The sequence below is a fragment of the Schistocerca serialis genome, chromosome 6, assembly GCF_023864345.2.
Source record: "Schistocerca serialis cubense isolate TAMUIC-IGC-003099 chromosome 6, iqSchSeri2.2, whole genome shotgun sequence".
Taxonomy (NCBI): domain Eukaryota; kingdom Metazoa; phylum Arthropoda; class Insecta; order Orthoptera; family Acrididae; genus Schistocerca; species Schistocerca serialis.
This window is the reverse complement of record NC_064643.1, coordinates 621,725,139-621,740,712: the sequence shown is the minus strand read 5'-3', so window position 1 is coordinate 621,740,712 and position 15,574 is coordinate 621,725,139. Positions and strand designations below refer to the sequence as shown.

Below are 15,574 nucleotides of genomic sequence, written 5' to 3'. Positions count from 1 at the left end.
ACCCCCATGTCCACTTATGGCATTTCTACTTAATGTTCAGCTTCTAAATTTTCTGATTTTGCTACATCTTCTTCTGGCTTGTGCAACATTTGCTTAAAATTATTTTTTAATTCTTCCCACCATTGTGTCTTTCTTTTCTCCCGTTTTTACCACATTTTTCTCATTCATTCTTCATTCTCTTTCTCCCTTTGTCTTAACCATGGTGCTTTCTGTAGTTTATAAATTCTTGACTTATCTACTGCCCCTCCTTCTCCTATAACCACTGCGCCTCCCTTTCTCACGAAAATTTCCGCAGTTGTTCTTTGAAACTGAGTTCATTGCAGTTCTCACTTCTTTCAGTCATAATATGAACATTTGTAATAGTTCAGTCTCAACAGTTTGAATACATATTTAGAGTACAGTTCTAACACAGTTGTTGTTGTTGTTGTTGTTGTTGTTGTTGTGGTCTTCAGTCCTGAGACTGGTTTGATGCAGTTCTCCATGCTACTCTGTCCTGTGCAAGCTTCTTCATCTCCCAGTACGTACTGCAGTCTACATCCTTCAGAATCTGCTTAGTGTATTCATCTCTTGGTCTCCCTCTACGATTTTTACTCTCCACGCTGCCCTCCAATGCTAAATTTGTGATCCCTTGATGCCTCAGAACATGTCCTACCAACTGGTCCCTTCTTCTTGTCAAGTTGTGCCACAAACTCCTCTTCTCCCCAATTCTATTCAATACCTCCTCAGTAGTTATGCGATCTACCCATCTAATCTTCAGCATTCTTCTGTAGCACCACATTTCGAAAGCTTCTATTCTCTTCTTGTCCAAACTATTTATCGTCCATGTTTCACTTCCATACATGGCTACACTCCATACAAATACTTTTAGAAAAGACTTCCTGACACTTAAATCTATACTTGATGTTAACAAATTTCTCTTCTTCAGAAACGCTTTCCTTGTCATTGCCAGTATACATTTTATATCCTCTCTACTTCGACCATCATCAGTTATTTTGCTCCCCAAATAGCAAAACTCCGTTACTGTTTTAAATGTCTCATTTCCAAATCTAATTCCCTCAGCATCACCCGACTTAATTCGACTACATTCCATTATCCTAGTTTTGATTTTGTTGATGTTCATCTCAAATTCTCCTTTCAAGACACTGTACATTCCGTTCAACTGCTCTTCCAAGTCCTTTGCTGTCTCTTCCAGAATTACAATGTCATCAGCGAACCTTAAAATTTTTATTTCTTCTCCATGGATTTTAATACCTACTCTGAATTTTTCTTTTGTTTCCTTTACTGCTTGCTCAATATACAGATTGAATAACATCGAGGAGAGGCTACAGCCCTGTCTCACTCCCTTCCCAACCACTACTTCCTTTTCATGTCCCTCGACTCTAATAACTGCCATCTGATTTCTGTACAAATTGTAAATAGCCTTTCACTCCCTGTATTTTACCCTTGCCACCTTTAGAATTTGAAAGAGAGTATTCCAGTCAACATTGTCAAAAGCTTTCTCTAAGTCTACAAATGCTAGAAATGTAGGTTTGCCTTTCCTTAATCATTCTTCTAAGATAAGTCTTAGAGTCAGTATTGCCTCACATGTTCCAATATTTCTACGGAATCCAAACTGATCTACTCCGAGGTCGGGTTCTATCAGTTTTTCCATACGTCTGTAAAGAATTCGCGTTAGTATTTTGTAGCTGTGACTTATTAAACTGATACTTCGGTAATTTTCACATCTGTCGACACCTGATTTCTTTGGGATTGGAATTATTATATTCTTCTTGAAGTCTGAGGGTATTTCGCCTGTCTCATACATCTTGCTCACCAGATGGTAGAGTTTTGTCAGGAGTGGCTCTCCTACGGTGGTCAGTAGTTCTAAAGGAATGTTGTCTACTCCTGGGGCCTTGTTTCCACTCAGGTCTTTCAGTGTTGTGTCAGACTCTTCACGCAGTATTGTATCTCCCATTTCATCTTCATCTACATCCTCTTCCATTTCCATAATATTGTCCTCAAGTACATCGCCCTTGTATAGACCCTCTATATACTCTTTCCACCTTTCTGCTTAGAACTGGGTTTCCATCTTAACTCTTGATATTCATACAAGTGGTTCTCTTTTCTTCAAAGGTCTCTTTAATTTTCCTGTAGGCAGTATCTATCTTATCCCTAATGAGACAAACCTCTACATCCTTACATTTGTCCTCTAGCCATCCGTGCTCAGCCATTTTGCACTTCCTGTTGATCTCATTTTTGAGATGTTTGTATTCCTTTTTGTCTGCTTCATTTACTGCAATTAAATTCAATATTTCTTCTGTTACCCAAGGATTTTTCCTAGCCCTCATCTTTTTACCTACTTGATCCTCTGTTGCCTTCATTACTTCATCCCTCAGAGCTACCCATTCTTCTTCTATTGTAACTCTTTCCCCCATTCGTGACAATTATTCCCTTATGCTCTCCCTAAAACTCTGTACAACCACTGGTTTAGTCAGTTTATCCAGGTCCCATCTCCTTAAATTCTCACCCTTTTGCAGTTTCTTCAGTTTTAATCTACAGTTCATAACCAATAGAATGTGGCCAGAGTCCACATCTGCCCCTGGAAATGTCTTACAATTTAATACCTGGTTCCTAAATCTCTGTCTTACCAATATATAATCTATCTGATACCTTCTAGTATCTCCAGGATTCTTCTATGAGTACAACCTTCTTTTATGATTCTTGGACCAAGTGTTAGCTATGATTAAGTTGTGCTCTGTGCAAAATTCTACCAGGCGGGTTCCTCTTTCATTTCTTACCCCCAATCCATATTCACCTACTACGTTTTCTTCTCTCCCTTTTCCTACTACCAAATTCCAGTCATCCATGACTATTAAATTTTTGTCTCCCTTCACTACCTGGATAATTTCTTTTATCTCATCATACATTTCATCAATTTCTTCATCATCTGCAGAGATAGTTGGCATATAAACTTGTACTACTGTAGTAGGTGTGGGCTTCGTGTCTATCTTGGGCACAATAATGCGTTCACTACGCTGTTTGTAGTAGCTTACCCGCACTCCTATTTTTTTATTCATTATTAAACCTACTCCTGCATTACTCCTATATGATTTTGTATTTATAACCCTGTATTCACCTGACCAAAAGTCTTGTTCCTCCTGCCACCGAACTTCACTAATTCCCACTATGTCTAACTTTAACCTATCCATTACCCTTTTTAAATTTTCTAACCTACCTGCCCGATTAAGGGATGTGACATTCCACGCTCCAATCCATAGAACGCCAGTTTTCTTTCTCCTGATAACGACATCCTCTTGAGTATTCCCTGCCCGGAAATCCGAATGGGGGACTATTTTACCTCCGGAGTATTTTACCCAAGAGGACACCATCACCATTTAACCATACAGTAAAGCTGCATGCCCTCAGGAAAAATTATGGCTGTAGTTTCCCCTTGCTTTCAGCTGTTTGCAGTACCAGCACAGCAAGGCCGTTTTGGTTAGTGTTACAAGGCCAGCTCAGTCAATCATCCAGACTGTTGCCCCTGCAACTACTGAAAAGGCTGCTACCCCTCTTCAGGAACCACGTGTTTGTCTGGCCTCTCAACAGATACCCCTCCATTGTGGTTGCACCTACGATACGGCCATCTGTATCACTGAGGCACGCAAGCCTCCCCACTAACGGCAAGGTCTATGGTTCTAACACAGCTCACTCTAGATCATCACATGCTATTCCATACACCAAAAGTACAACTCTGTCACTCAACGGTTCTGCTGCGCCACTTCTTGGCCAAAATACAATTTTGTTTCTTGCAAATTAACATTTCATTCTCTTCCACTGCTATTGTCATGCGGTGTGGAATATCCTGCAACTCTGGAGGCTGTTCCCTTGTGCTATTGTAGTTCCTTCTAGCATATCACTTTTGCGAAGTATATTTCATTTGTTCGATTCACTGTTCAAAAATTCCACTCTGGCTGTGTGGTTCACTTACTGTAGACACATGCCTCCGGTTCTTTGGTGATCACTGTTTTACTTTTAATATTGTCCTCAATTTAGCCTCTACCAAGTACTCCTTCACTTAGGATTGTCCTGTCATGGTAGTTACATGTAAAGTTGGTTGGTTGATTTGCGGAAGGGACCAGGATGGGGGGAGTAGTAAATGACGAATAATCAAATATAAAATCATACACTATGTCTCTCTTCAAAAAGAAATACGTAATTCTTCACACACAACAGTTATACCAAAACACTATTTATTGTACTGAAACTGACTCTTTTCCACAATATAAGTCAACATGTATGCATTCTTTCCTAATACATGCGCCATAGTTATTCTCTTGTTAAACATCAGACAATAACAGCAAATTCTACGGCTACTGGTCCTGAAAGCCACGTGCCAACTAACTCTGATCATAGTATCACAGCGTGCACACTTGCTTTCTGTTAGTCTGCTTGAAATTGAACCAATTTGGCCCTCAGCCTACTTTTCATCATTCACATACATGTAACACTTTACTAGGCATGGAACCCTCTGTGGCACTCTGGCCATCACTCAGCTTAGCTACCCAAATGTTAAGCAGGTAAACATACCACGGTAATGCAAGGACACTTTACAGTGTATTCGATAGAAGACTGATTTCATTAGCAGTGATGCATGCTGTGCTGTGGATCTGCCTTGGATGAGACAAAGGGTTGATAATTGATATTCAAAGAGAAACGAGTCAGAGGCATAATTACAGAAAACAATATCTGTATGTTAGAAGTACTGACTCTGGCTGTTGAGACACTTGTCCCACTGTGACACAAGGCAGTGAATGACTGTCTCATAAAATTCCTGGGTTCTACACGTACAGCTGGACATCGTCATCCGAGGTGAATCGTTTGCCCCTATGCTGACGTTCTTCTTTGACCAAGATGGCCCACTTCTGATGACTTCCTGCAGCACGGGACAACAGTGAATGTCCAGCATTACTCACAAACCTTGACCACCCATCGCCAAGCAATCAAATCAAAACAACCAGGCAATCCCACCCATGGGGTCATTCTGCTCCATGCCAATACAAAGTCTCATATGGCCAACACAGTCGCAGCACTCCTGCAGAAATTCAAATGGGAGGTTCTCAGCCACCCTCCATACAGTCCGGACCTCTCTCCCTGTGATTACGCCATTTCTGGTCGCCTTAAAAAGGCTCTGAGGGGTAAACGGTTCACCTCCGACAACGCCGTCCAGCTGTACGTGCAGAACTGGTTAACATCGCAGTCCCGGGAATTTTATGAGACAGCCATTCACCGCCTAGGGTCACAGTGGGTCAAGTGTCTCAACAGCCAGGGTCAATACTTCTAACATACAGGTGTTGGTTTCTGTAATTATGCCTCCGGCTCGTTTCTATTTGAATGCCCCTTATATAAAAAGGGATTGATATATAGAGATTGATCAAGTGAAGGGCAAAGAGTAAGAGTGAGTGTTTGTATTTTGTAGTGAGGGATGGTAAGTTTAGACGCTCCTAGCCAAAGAGTGTACCTTTGGGAATTAGACTGTTATTAGTATTTTGAAGAACATACATTAATAAAGTGCAAAATAACTTTGGTGAATGTTTACATGAAATGTGATGACTGGCTATATGAGTCTTATTATAGCAGCTAGCAAGAAAGAAAGGGTGTGGTCCAGCACTGTTCTTGAAAAAGTTGTTAAACATTCATTTATCTGCCAGAATCAAAGTGAAATTGCTAACAATTTACTGTAAATGGTGGCTACCCTTTATCATTCCTGATTATGTGTTAAAAGCAAAATAGTGACAAAAACACAAGGCACATTTGTGTCAAATAATTTCAGCTCGTGGCCACTTGAGATTCTCTATCTAAATTTATGAGCATTCCTGATCATTAAAAAGTATCAGTAACATACTGTAAAATGTGGCACAACAAATATAGTACAAAAGCCTGCCAGGTTGCAAAAGCAGCCATAAACAAAACCTATGAAACCACATGAGGTTTTGATAAACACTGTCCAGTCACAATAATGTGACCATCTGTCAGAAGCCTGAATAACCACATTTTGCAATGTGAACCACTGTGAAGTGTCCAGGAAGAAAGTCTATAAGGTTCCGGAAGTTCCAAAAGGGATGTGGAGTCATGTTGACTCCAGCGCTATGGCCAATTGTGCTACGTTTCTCAGTTAAGGAACCATGCTGCAAGCAGACCGATCGAGGTGGTCCCATAGATTCTCAATTGGGTTTAACTCCAAGAAGTTTGGTGGCCAGGGAAATAGGGGCGAACTCATCCTGGCACTCCTCAAATCATGCATGTACACTAACAACAGTGAGAAACATTGCACTGTCCTGCTGGTAGATGCCATCATGCCAAGGAAAAATGGTTTCCAAGGAAAGATGCATCCATTTGTGTTGATCCATTGTGCTTTCCAGAATGACGAGATTACCTAAGGAAAGACACAAAAACATTCTCCTTGCCATAATGCTCCCTCCTCTGGCTCGGATCCTTCCAATGATTGTTGCAGGGTGTTTTCTTTCAGATGTTCCACAACACACATGCCAACAGCCATGCCACACATCTCCTCAGCCGTAGTCCACCCCCGTCTTCTATTGCCCATGGTGCACCACAGTTACCTAGGCACTGGTTTTGGATGGCAACATTTTGCCATGCACGGTATACAGTCTACAAACTTAGCTGTTTCAAAAATGCTTCCTTGCTCAGTTAGAAAACAAATGATCATCCCCTTTTGGATGTCACATAAATCACACATTTTCCACTTTACTGTTCGTGCTGCCACCTGCCGCCTGTGAGTGGTTATTGCATATTGATGTCTCACTTAGGTGGTGGTCATACTGATATTACTGGACCATGTATTACTTTGTATCTTCCCAGGGGCAAATACATTTCCTGCTTTCATAATTTTGTATTTAGTCATGCCCAAAGCCAAGGTTCTATATCAGAATAAGCATTGCTTGTCGAATAAACCAGTTACAACTGTGTTTGTCTTCGCAAGCCCAATAGTTTTTGACTGCTGATTTGTTTTGCTGGTACATCCAGATTCAGTCATGCAAAATTTTACTACTACAACTGACTTTTAAACAAAGGTTAGGTGGTTGTCTTTGCAATACAGCCTGTGAAAAATTTACACTTTTTTCGCTTTCACCAAAGATATAAAAATATTAACTATAAATGACTTTTGGAAAGCAAATTGCTTATACAAGGATTCACTGAAAAGCAATGCCTCCACCTTCATAACTCTTAAACAGTTGGCAGCATGGGTATGCTTGTTCCGTAGCCTCTTCTCTATAGCTCCAGTTCACGGGAAGCCTTAGCATTGAACGGTTGTTTTGTTGCAGCATAAAGTGTGGAACCCCGCGCAGACGGTTGGTCAATGCCCTGCGCAGATGGTCTATCAATGTGATTTAAGCAACTTGTAGTCTTTGAATTTTTGACAGCAGAAGGTGACACCCCAAAAGAGATTCACCAGAGAATGAAGACAGTTTATGGTGGTTATGTTGATGTGAGTACTGTTTGTCATTGGGTGAGTAAGTTTAAAGATGTTGAGGCAGGAACATCTGACCTGCGTGACAAACAATGAGTTAGACGTCCTGTGACAGCAACCACCGAGTTTCACAAGTGAAATGTTGACAGATTGATTCAGGACGATTGTCGTATCACTCAGAGAGAAACTGCAAGTACAATCGGTATTTCACAAGAATGTGTGGGTCACATTATTGCTTTGCTTGGCTATCAGAAGATCTGTGCACGATGGGTACCCTGGATGCTGATTCCTGAAATGAAAGTGTACAGACTTGAAATTTGCCAGGAACTCCTCTCACATTACGAGAATGAAGGTGACGGCCTTCCCATTCAATTGTGACAGGTGACGAAACATGGTTACACCATTACGAACTGGAGTGGAACGTCAGTTTATGGAATATTGACACAAGGGATTGCCCCAGAAAAAGAAATTCAAGACACAGCCCTCAGCTGGAAAAATTATGGCCACAGTGTTCTGGGATGCAGATGGTGTTGTCCAGGTTGATTTCCTTGATCGTGGAACAACAACACGCTGCAAGCTCTGAAATTAAGGCTAACAAGGGTCCAAAAGAAAAAGGGAAATGTTTTCCTGCAGCATGACAATGCCAAACCACACATTTCACGTGCCACCATAGCAGAACTTCAGAGACTGACTCTCACCACCATACGGCATCCTCCACACAGTCCACATTTAGCACCATCTGACTTCCATCTGTTCCTGATAGTGAAAAACGATCTGCGGTGACATCATTATGCTTCTGATGAAGATGTTGAGAGAACTGTGAGACTGTAGTTGCAGAAACAGAGTGTCAACTTCTTCCCTGATGGCTCCAGAAAACTTGTTCATTGTTGGCAGAAATGTGTCCAATTGGCTGGTGATTATGTGGGAAAGTGAATATTGATTATTAAAGATCATTCTAAGGATTATTTCTGCGTTTGATTTATTAAAATATTCCCATCCAAACCCAATTAATGCAGGTGGAAGCATTACTTTTCATTCAACCCTCATAAATATTTTTCTAATATTCTAAAAATGAAAAACATGATATTTTTTAAAGAATCACAATCAAACTGAAACAGATTCAATCTTTCTTCATAGCATGAGTCTCATGCATTTTTTCATATAAACATAAAAAACACAAAAAATGTAACATGCATTTTTTCATATAAACATAAAAAACACAAAAAATGTAACATGTACAAAACAATGTACACTGATAAATTTAGGAAACCCATGCCATTTTCAAAATCTTGATACTTACACTTGTTTCCCGCAAATAATTATCATCATGAGGGTCCTCGGGGTCTCCAGTAGATCGTTTCTGAATGTGTACTTGTTTTGGCCCAGTGACTGCAAGCAATTCAGGTTGGAACAAACTCAGAGGTGCCACTATGCATTCATCCCCAACCTAAACATGAAATTACACACAAACATTTGTAATCAGTTCAGGATGTTCAACAGCTGGAGAAACATGTAGAGAATATCTAAGACTACATTCTGGTCAGTCAGTATTGTTGAGCCTTCTGGGACCTGTTTGGACTGAGTTCGGAGTTTTTTTCTTGTATGCATTAAATGTGTACAAATTTTTGTACCCTAGATATCTAAAAATGAGTAAGCATGTGTTAAAGTGATTGTATTGTCTGAGTCAGAAATAGCAAAGGAGGATGAATATGTGCAAGTAACCTGCGAATCAAAGTCACTTGTATGTGCAATGAATGTGTTTTATATACTTGTTTTGTGTTTAGTATCATTTTGTTTATGCTACTCCTTAGCTGATATGCAGTGGATAGAGTTCATTAACAGAAATAAAGAAATCAGAGCAAGTGCTGAACAGAGGTAGCAATGCTGTGCAGAGAGCCAAGGGGGATCTCAGAGTACTCCATTCAGGTGTATCCAAGACAAGAATATAAATAGGAAACAAATGTACAACAATAGCTTTTAGCTAGCAGTCTGAGCTTAGCTTTTTTTGATGAAGTACAATGCCTACAAACAATTAGGCTCAATTTATACTGTGGTACAAAATGGAAGAGAGCAGCTGTAGAATAATAGTTGAAACAGATCATTCCATAGAATCAATATTAGAAAAAGTAGAATGACTTTTTTTTATGGCAACTGAATGCTGGAAACAGAGCTTCTGTAACCATAAAATATTGAGAAGTGATTTGCTCTGCAATTTAAATACATAATTCCTGAAATATCTATGACATGCAGCAATGTGTTTCAATTGCTCTGTTTGAAATGTAGGGTACTTTCTCCCCAACTGTTAGCCTCCCATTATACACGCTCTCTCCCCACTCCCCCCACCCCCCCTTTTCTTCTCACTTTCAATAATGTATTCTTCATAGCTACATTCCAGCATCATGTCTCAATTAAAATATTTACTACTCTCTGCCTATCTCTAACTTTTTTTTTTCAGTGGAATAATAACTGCTGAGCTAAAGAGCTTGAATACTGGTCTTTGTTTAAGAATGTACAGTTAAAAACTGCTTTCAATAGTATGGAGAGTCACTTTATCACTGCCATACAAGCAAGATCTCAACATTTTACACACTTATGAAATAAAATATGTCTGTGACTTTATCAATCAAAACAGTTAATTTCTGGTCATAGGCATCTTACCTGCAATGTGTATTTTCTTGTTGGTCGGTTTGGCTGCTTCAGAACAAATGACTTTTCTTGTGAACCACAAATATCCTGCAAAAGTGTCTTATAAGAAATTTGAACCAACTGCATGTAAAAAAGACAAAAAAAAAAGCTTTCAATAAAGAACTGTTGGAAGTTAAATAGCAGTGTATGTGCTTATACATGAAACTGGCAACCCAGAGCTGACCACGTGCAAAAAGCAGAAATGGACATAACACACGCCCCCCCCCCCCCCCTTTTCCACTAAAGCTATTAGTTCTTTACGAGTCACTTGGTATCTTCTCATATTTAGAAAAATGAGTGTAATTAATTAACAAAAATAAATTTCCAGTAACTGACTAATAAGCAACTTTGAAGTACATACTTCTATTTGCTCACCTGTTTCTATTTCGTATCACTGCTGAGTCACATAGAATTTATTTTCTCATTAAATTCTGTGAGAAGGAGCAGTTGTGTTATTGTTGCACTGAATTTTATATGTAACTAAGAACTCCTTTCACCAGCAAGAATACTTCACGAACTATTAATTCACTTCAAGTATCTCCAAAATGAGAAAGTGATCAAATAAATAAATGGAAAAAAATCTGCATGCCAGACTGAAGCAAGTTCATATGTAAACATACAAGAGCCAGAGGAAATTGGACAGTTCAGGGTAAAATGTAAGTCATCCAAGGCACTATTCAATAAGAGACTACACAGAACAGGACAAGATGAACCTGAATAATGCTAGTACAAATGAGATTTTCAAGTCTGAGACATATGAAGTGGCAGAGAGATCACTCTACAAGTTGGAGATGAGTAAATAACAGACAGAAATGATAACACAAATGAGAAAAGAATAATATAATGCAAAATAAAAGGAAAGAACCAACAAACTTTGGAGAAGCAACCAAAAGAAAGAAAAGGTAACATAAAGGTAAGGTAACATATATGTGGGATAGCATAAGTAAACCCAAACTCTGGTAAAAAGAAGAAAACCAAAAATAAAGAAGTGAATGTGAAGGAAAAGAAACACAATAGGTTGGAGGACACCAATATACATGACTTAAAACAGTATGAAACAATAGGAGAGATAACTGTAAATTTAAGCAGTAAGAGAAAGTTCCCAACATGAAAAGTTTCAGAAGCATCTGTAGCAAAAGAAGAATCCAGTTAGTAATCCCGATATACAAAACTGAACAGTGGCTACTGATAGCTAACATAGTAGTGTGTGAAATCTTATGGGACTTAACTGCTACGGTCATCAGTCCCTAAGCTTACACACCACTTTACCTAAATTATCCTAAGGACAAACACACACCCATGCCCGAAGGAGGACTCGAACCTCCGCCGGGACCAGCCACACAGTCCATGACTGCAGCGCCTTAGGCCGCTTGGCTAATCCCACGCGGCAACTAACATAGTAATCAACTCAGAAGTGATCAAGCAGGTTTTTCTCTGCGATGGGCAGGATTAAATTGCTGCTGAAGAGTACCCAAAAAATGTTTTTGCAGTTATTCAGTCACAAGTGCAGTAGACTCTCAACTGTCTAGCCTAACATGTTGGAACATCAAGCCGATAACAAAACGCTGGATAGATCGAAGTTCTATTAATTCTCTCTTCCAACCCCAACAGTACCATTCAAAACACCTCTGTTTTATACCAAAACTCAATTTCACTAATATTTTCTGATTTCTTACTGAAACAAGCTAGTTATAAGTGTTTGTTATGTAAACGTACATACTCCACCCTTCAAAAATTACAACAGGAAACATAAAACAATCTGCATTGTAAAGTATAAATGTATGATTTACACACATGTGAAAACTACGCATAATAAAAAGGATGAAACCTACAGGCCTGAGGTGTTAAAAAAGTCTTTGATAGACGACTGTTTCCATCCTTTAGCTCTCCTCCTTGCTGCAGTATCCCTCCACTCCCGCAGACAAATGATATCAGTTGGCACTACTTCCTCTTACTGCAGCATTGTCTCAAGCATTCTGAACCCTTCCGAATGTGGATTAATATTTATCCTCTCATTTTAGTTTGCTTTCTCCTATTGTGTTACTTCACCAAGCATCACCATTTCCATAACATCACTGTCAGTTAGTTTATCAACATCATCATTTGCCATCCATTCTGCAATGTCCTCCACATTTGACATCTTTACAGCCCGGTACAATTTTAGGCAATGAAACAATATTGTCATTTCCATCTTTGACTTTGGTTTCACACATGGATTCAAAGTTGTTGTAACTGCGACCGGAACGGTCGAGAGGTTGACATGACAGAAAGCGCGGCGGGACTCACAGAGCGGCCCACGAACGACAACAAAAACAGGAGAGGGTGGACACGACCAACGAAGGACCAAACAAACAACAACAAGGTCAAAACAACAGAACCACAAGAAAACCACGTCCACTCGTACACAAAACAAGAAAGTAAAGATGCTGTCTAAGGCAAGGCGATAAGTCCAGAGACACACACAAGATTTGACTGGCTGGCTGAGAGAGAGGCAGGCGCTTAAATACATGATCAGGGACGCTGCTATTGGCCGCTAGGACCACGTATTCCACTGTGGCGCCCTCACACTAAACGTGGGCCAGGAGACGCGCGCCGCCACGGCTTACAGCGCTATGGTGCACAGACCTCTAGGGGTCTTCGACCTCCATGCCGTCTGGCGCAGATTCAAATTCGCGGTGCGCAGTACCAGAAAAGTTAAAATGTTCTCCATGATCTAAAATAATTTTCCAAAACCTTAGAAGTGATATGTTTGGAATCTCTTCCCATGCTTCAGCCAACCACCTTATGACATCTAGCAAGTCAGATATTTTTAGAATGGTTACACAGTCTGCATTATTATCAAATGCTGATATTAACAAATTGAGAAAATACTACTTCTTTAGCATTTCAAGGATGCTCTGATCCTTCGGCTGACAAAGAGCAGTCACATTTGGTGGAAAAATAATGCTTCGATACCTCAATCTGAGAGTTCATCACTGGCACGATGTGAAGGTGCATTATCAAGAAGCAGTAAAGCTTTCCTTGGTATATTATTGCCTTTCAAATATTTCTCTACAGCTGGTATCAATTAATTTTGGAGCCAGGTTTTAAAGATTTCTGGATTCACATATGTTTTCTTTTGAGGACTGTAAGGTAGGGGCAGATTCCTCATTCTGCACATTTTTGAAAGCTCTAGGTTTCCATGATTTCCCTCTTTATGTAAGCCTAAGCTTGTGATTACCAGTTCCATTTCTTCAAGCCAAAATGGTAAATTGTCCCTTACTTTTCTTCTACCCGTGCACTGCAGCTTTCTTTTTTGAAGCAAGCCTTTTCAAAGGGAGCATCTTGTAATGTATACCATTCTCATTGCAATTGTGTAACTCTTCACCAGAAATTCCCTTGTTATTCAATTAACTTCAAAACATAGTCTTTAAATAATGGCACAGCCTGTTTGTCAGAAGATAAAGCCTCTCCATGAATGGTAATCTTGTGAATACCAAACGATTTTTTTCACCGATTCAATTATTCATCACTAGCAGTAAATTCTGAATCTTCTCCTCCTTTTTAGCACTGAAGTTTGCAATGCTTTTTCCTGCAGTATCAGCCCAGTAACAGTAAACCTTTCCTCTTAAATGTTTATGCCACAGATATAAAGCTTCCTCAACTTCTCTACACTTACCTTTCATTATTGTTTTACTTACTTTTAATCCAGTTCCACTAGCCTGGGATGCCCATTCAGGATTCTCTAATTAAAATACAAAGGACCACATAAAAAAAATTAACAATGCAACCACTTTGCACATCTGACATGCAACCGTGGTGCAGCCATTCATCAAAGAGTCCACATTTAATAACAGGGAAACATACATTTATCAACCAGAACATCATCACTACTGACCTACTATCAATGTAAACGCATACACATGATAGCAGCATTACCCACTAGTCAGACACGCACATGGTGCATGTAGTATCAGTCAGCGTGCTGTCCGTGTGTAGAATGGAGAAGGTGAATGATCTATCTGAGTTTAAACTAAGGGCAGATTATGATGGCACAGAGGCTTGGCTCAAGCATTTTGAAAACTGCACAGCTTGTTGGGTGTTCGAGGAGTGCTGTGGTGAGTGTCTTCAACAAGTGATGAAACCAAGGTGAAACCATTTTCAGACATCATGGGGTTGGGCAACCATTCCTCATTACACGTGTCGGACATTGTAGGTTGGGCAGACTGGTAAAACAGGACAGGCAGCAAACTGTGGTGGAACTAATATCAACTTTTAATGCTATTCAGAGTACAAGTGTGCCTGAAGACAGTGCACTGAACACCCCTAACGATGGGCCTCCGTAGCCAACGATCCGTGCATGTGCCAGTGTTCACACGACGACATCAACAACTATGACTGAAATGAACAAGTGATCATTGGAACTGGACACTGGCACAATGGTAGACCACATGCTCTGATGAATCCCGATACCTTTTTAATCATGCTGATGGGAGGACGCGAATCCATTGTCTTACAGGGTAACAGCTTCTTGACACCTGTACTGCAGGATGGAGACAAGCTGGCAGCGGCTATATTATGCTCTGGGTTCCGTGGAGCTCATGCAAGGTACCATGACAGCCAAGGAGTCTTGTACACTGGTTGCAGACCATGTACAGCCCCTCATGATGATCATTTTTCCCGACGGTAGTGGAATTTTTCAACACAATAATGTGCAATGTCACAAGGCCAGAACTATGATGGAGTGGTTCGAGGAACACTGTGGCAAGTTCCAATCGATGTGCTGAACTTGATCGAACACATCTGGGATGTGATTGAACAGGAGTCACAGCTCATCGCCTCCAACCACCACCCTCCCTGCCCCTCTGAAATTTATGGGAATTTGGTGAATTGTGTGTGTAGATGTGGTACCAATACCCTACAGCAACCTGCTAAGGCCTCACTGCTTCCATGCCATGATGTGTCGCAGCTGTCATCTGTGCCAAATGTTGATATACTGGCTATTAGGTAGGTGATTATAATGTGTATTGCCACCAAAGTAAGAAATAACAGGAATGCACACAGGTGGACAGACTAAGTGGAGAAATTCTAAATATCATGGGGAGAGGCACTGTGCCATTTATCTAAGATTCCTATTCGAGCTCCCAGATGGTTGGAAAGAAGTGGCAGTTATATCTATATAAAAGGAAAAGGAGCAAGAGACAATATAAAAAAGGACCAATTAATCTTAACTATATTGTAAAAATATTTGAAGAGATTGTTAATAAATATATAAAGGAATGTTTGCAAGAAGGTGGGTCATAGTGTAGGAGGCAGCCTGGGTTCAGAACTGAGTTTTGAAAAGAGACACAGCTAGCTGGTTTTCAGAAGTGATTACAGGAGAGGATAGTTTGATTTTGTAGCCACTGACCCCCCCCCCCCCCCCCCCCCCCCCCCCAGCTT

General features: G+C 40.2%; 1 protein-coding gene across 2 annotated transcripts in view; it reads right to left on the bottom strand.

The window, feature by feature from the left end:
* Positions 1-15,574, bottom strand: part of LOC126484353 (actin-related protein 8) — a 168,220-nt gene that overhangs the window by 45,107 nt on the left and 107,539 nt on the right. For both annotated transcript variants that reach the window (XM_050107818.1, XM_050107819.1), the window contains exons 8-9: positions 10,127-10,201; positions 8,769-8,915 (exon numbers count right to left, since the gene is read on the bottom strand). In XM_050107818.1, coding sequence (XP_049963775.1) covers positions 8,769-8,915; positions 10,127-10,201 — 222 coding nt within the window. The remainder of the gene's footprint in view (positions 1-8,768; positions 8,916-10,126; positions 10,202-15,574) is intronic.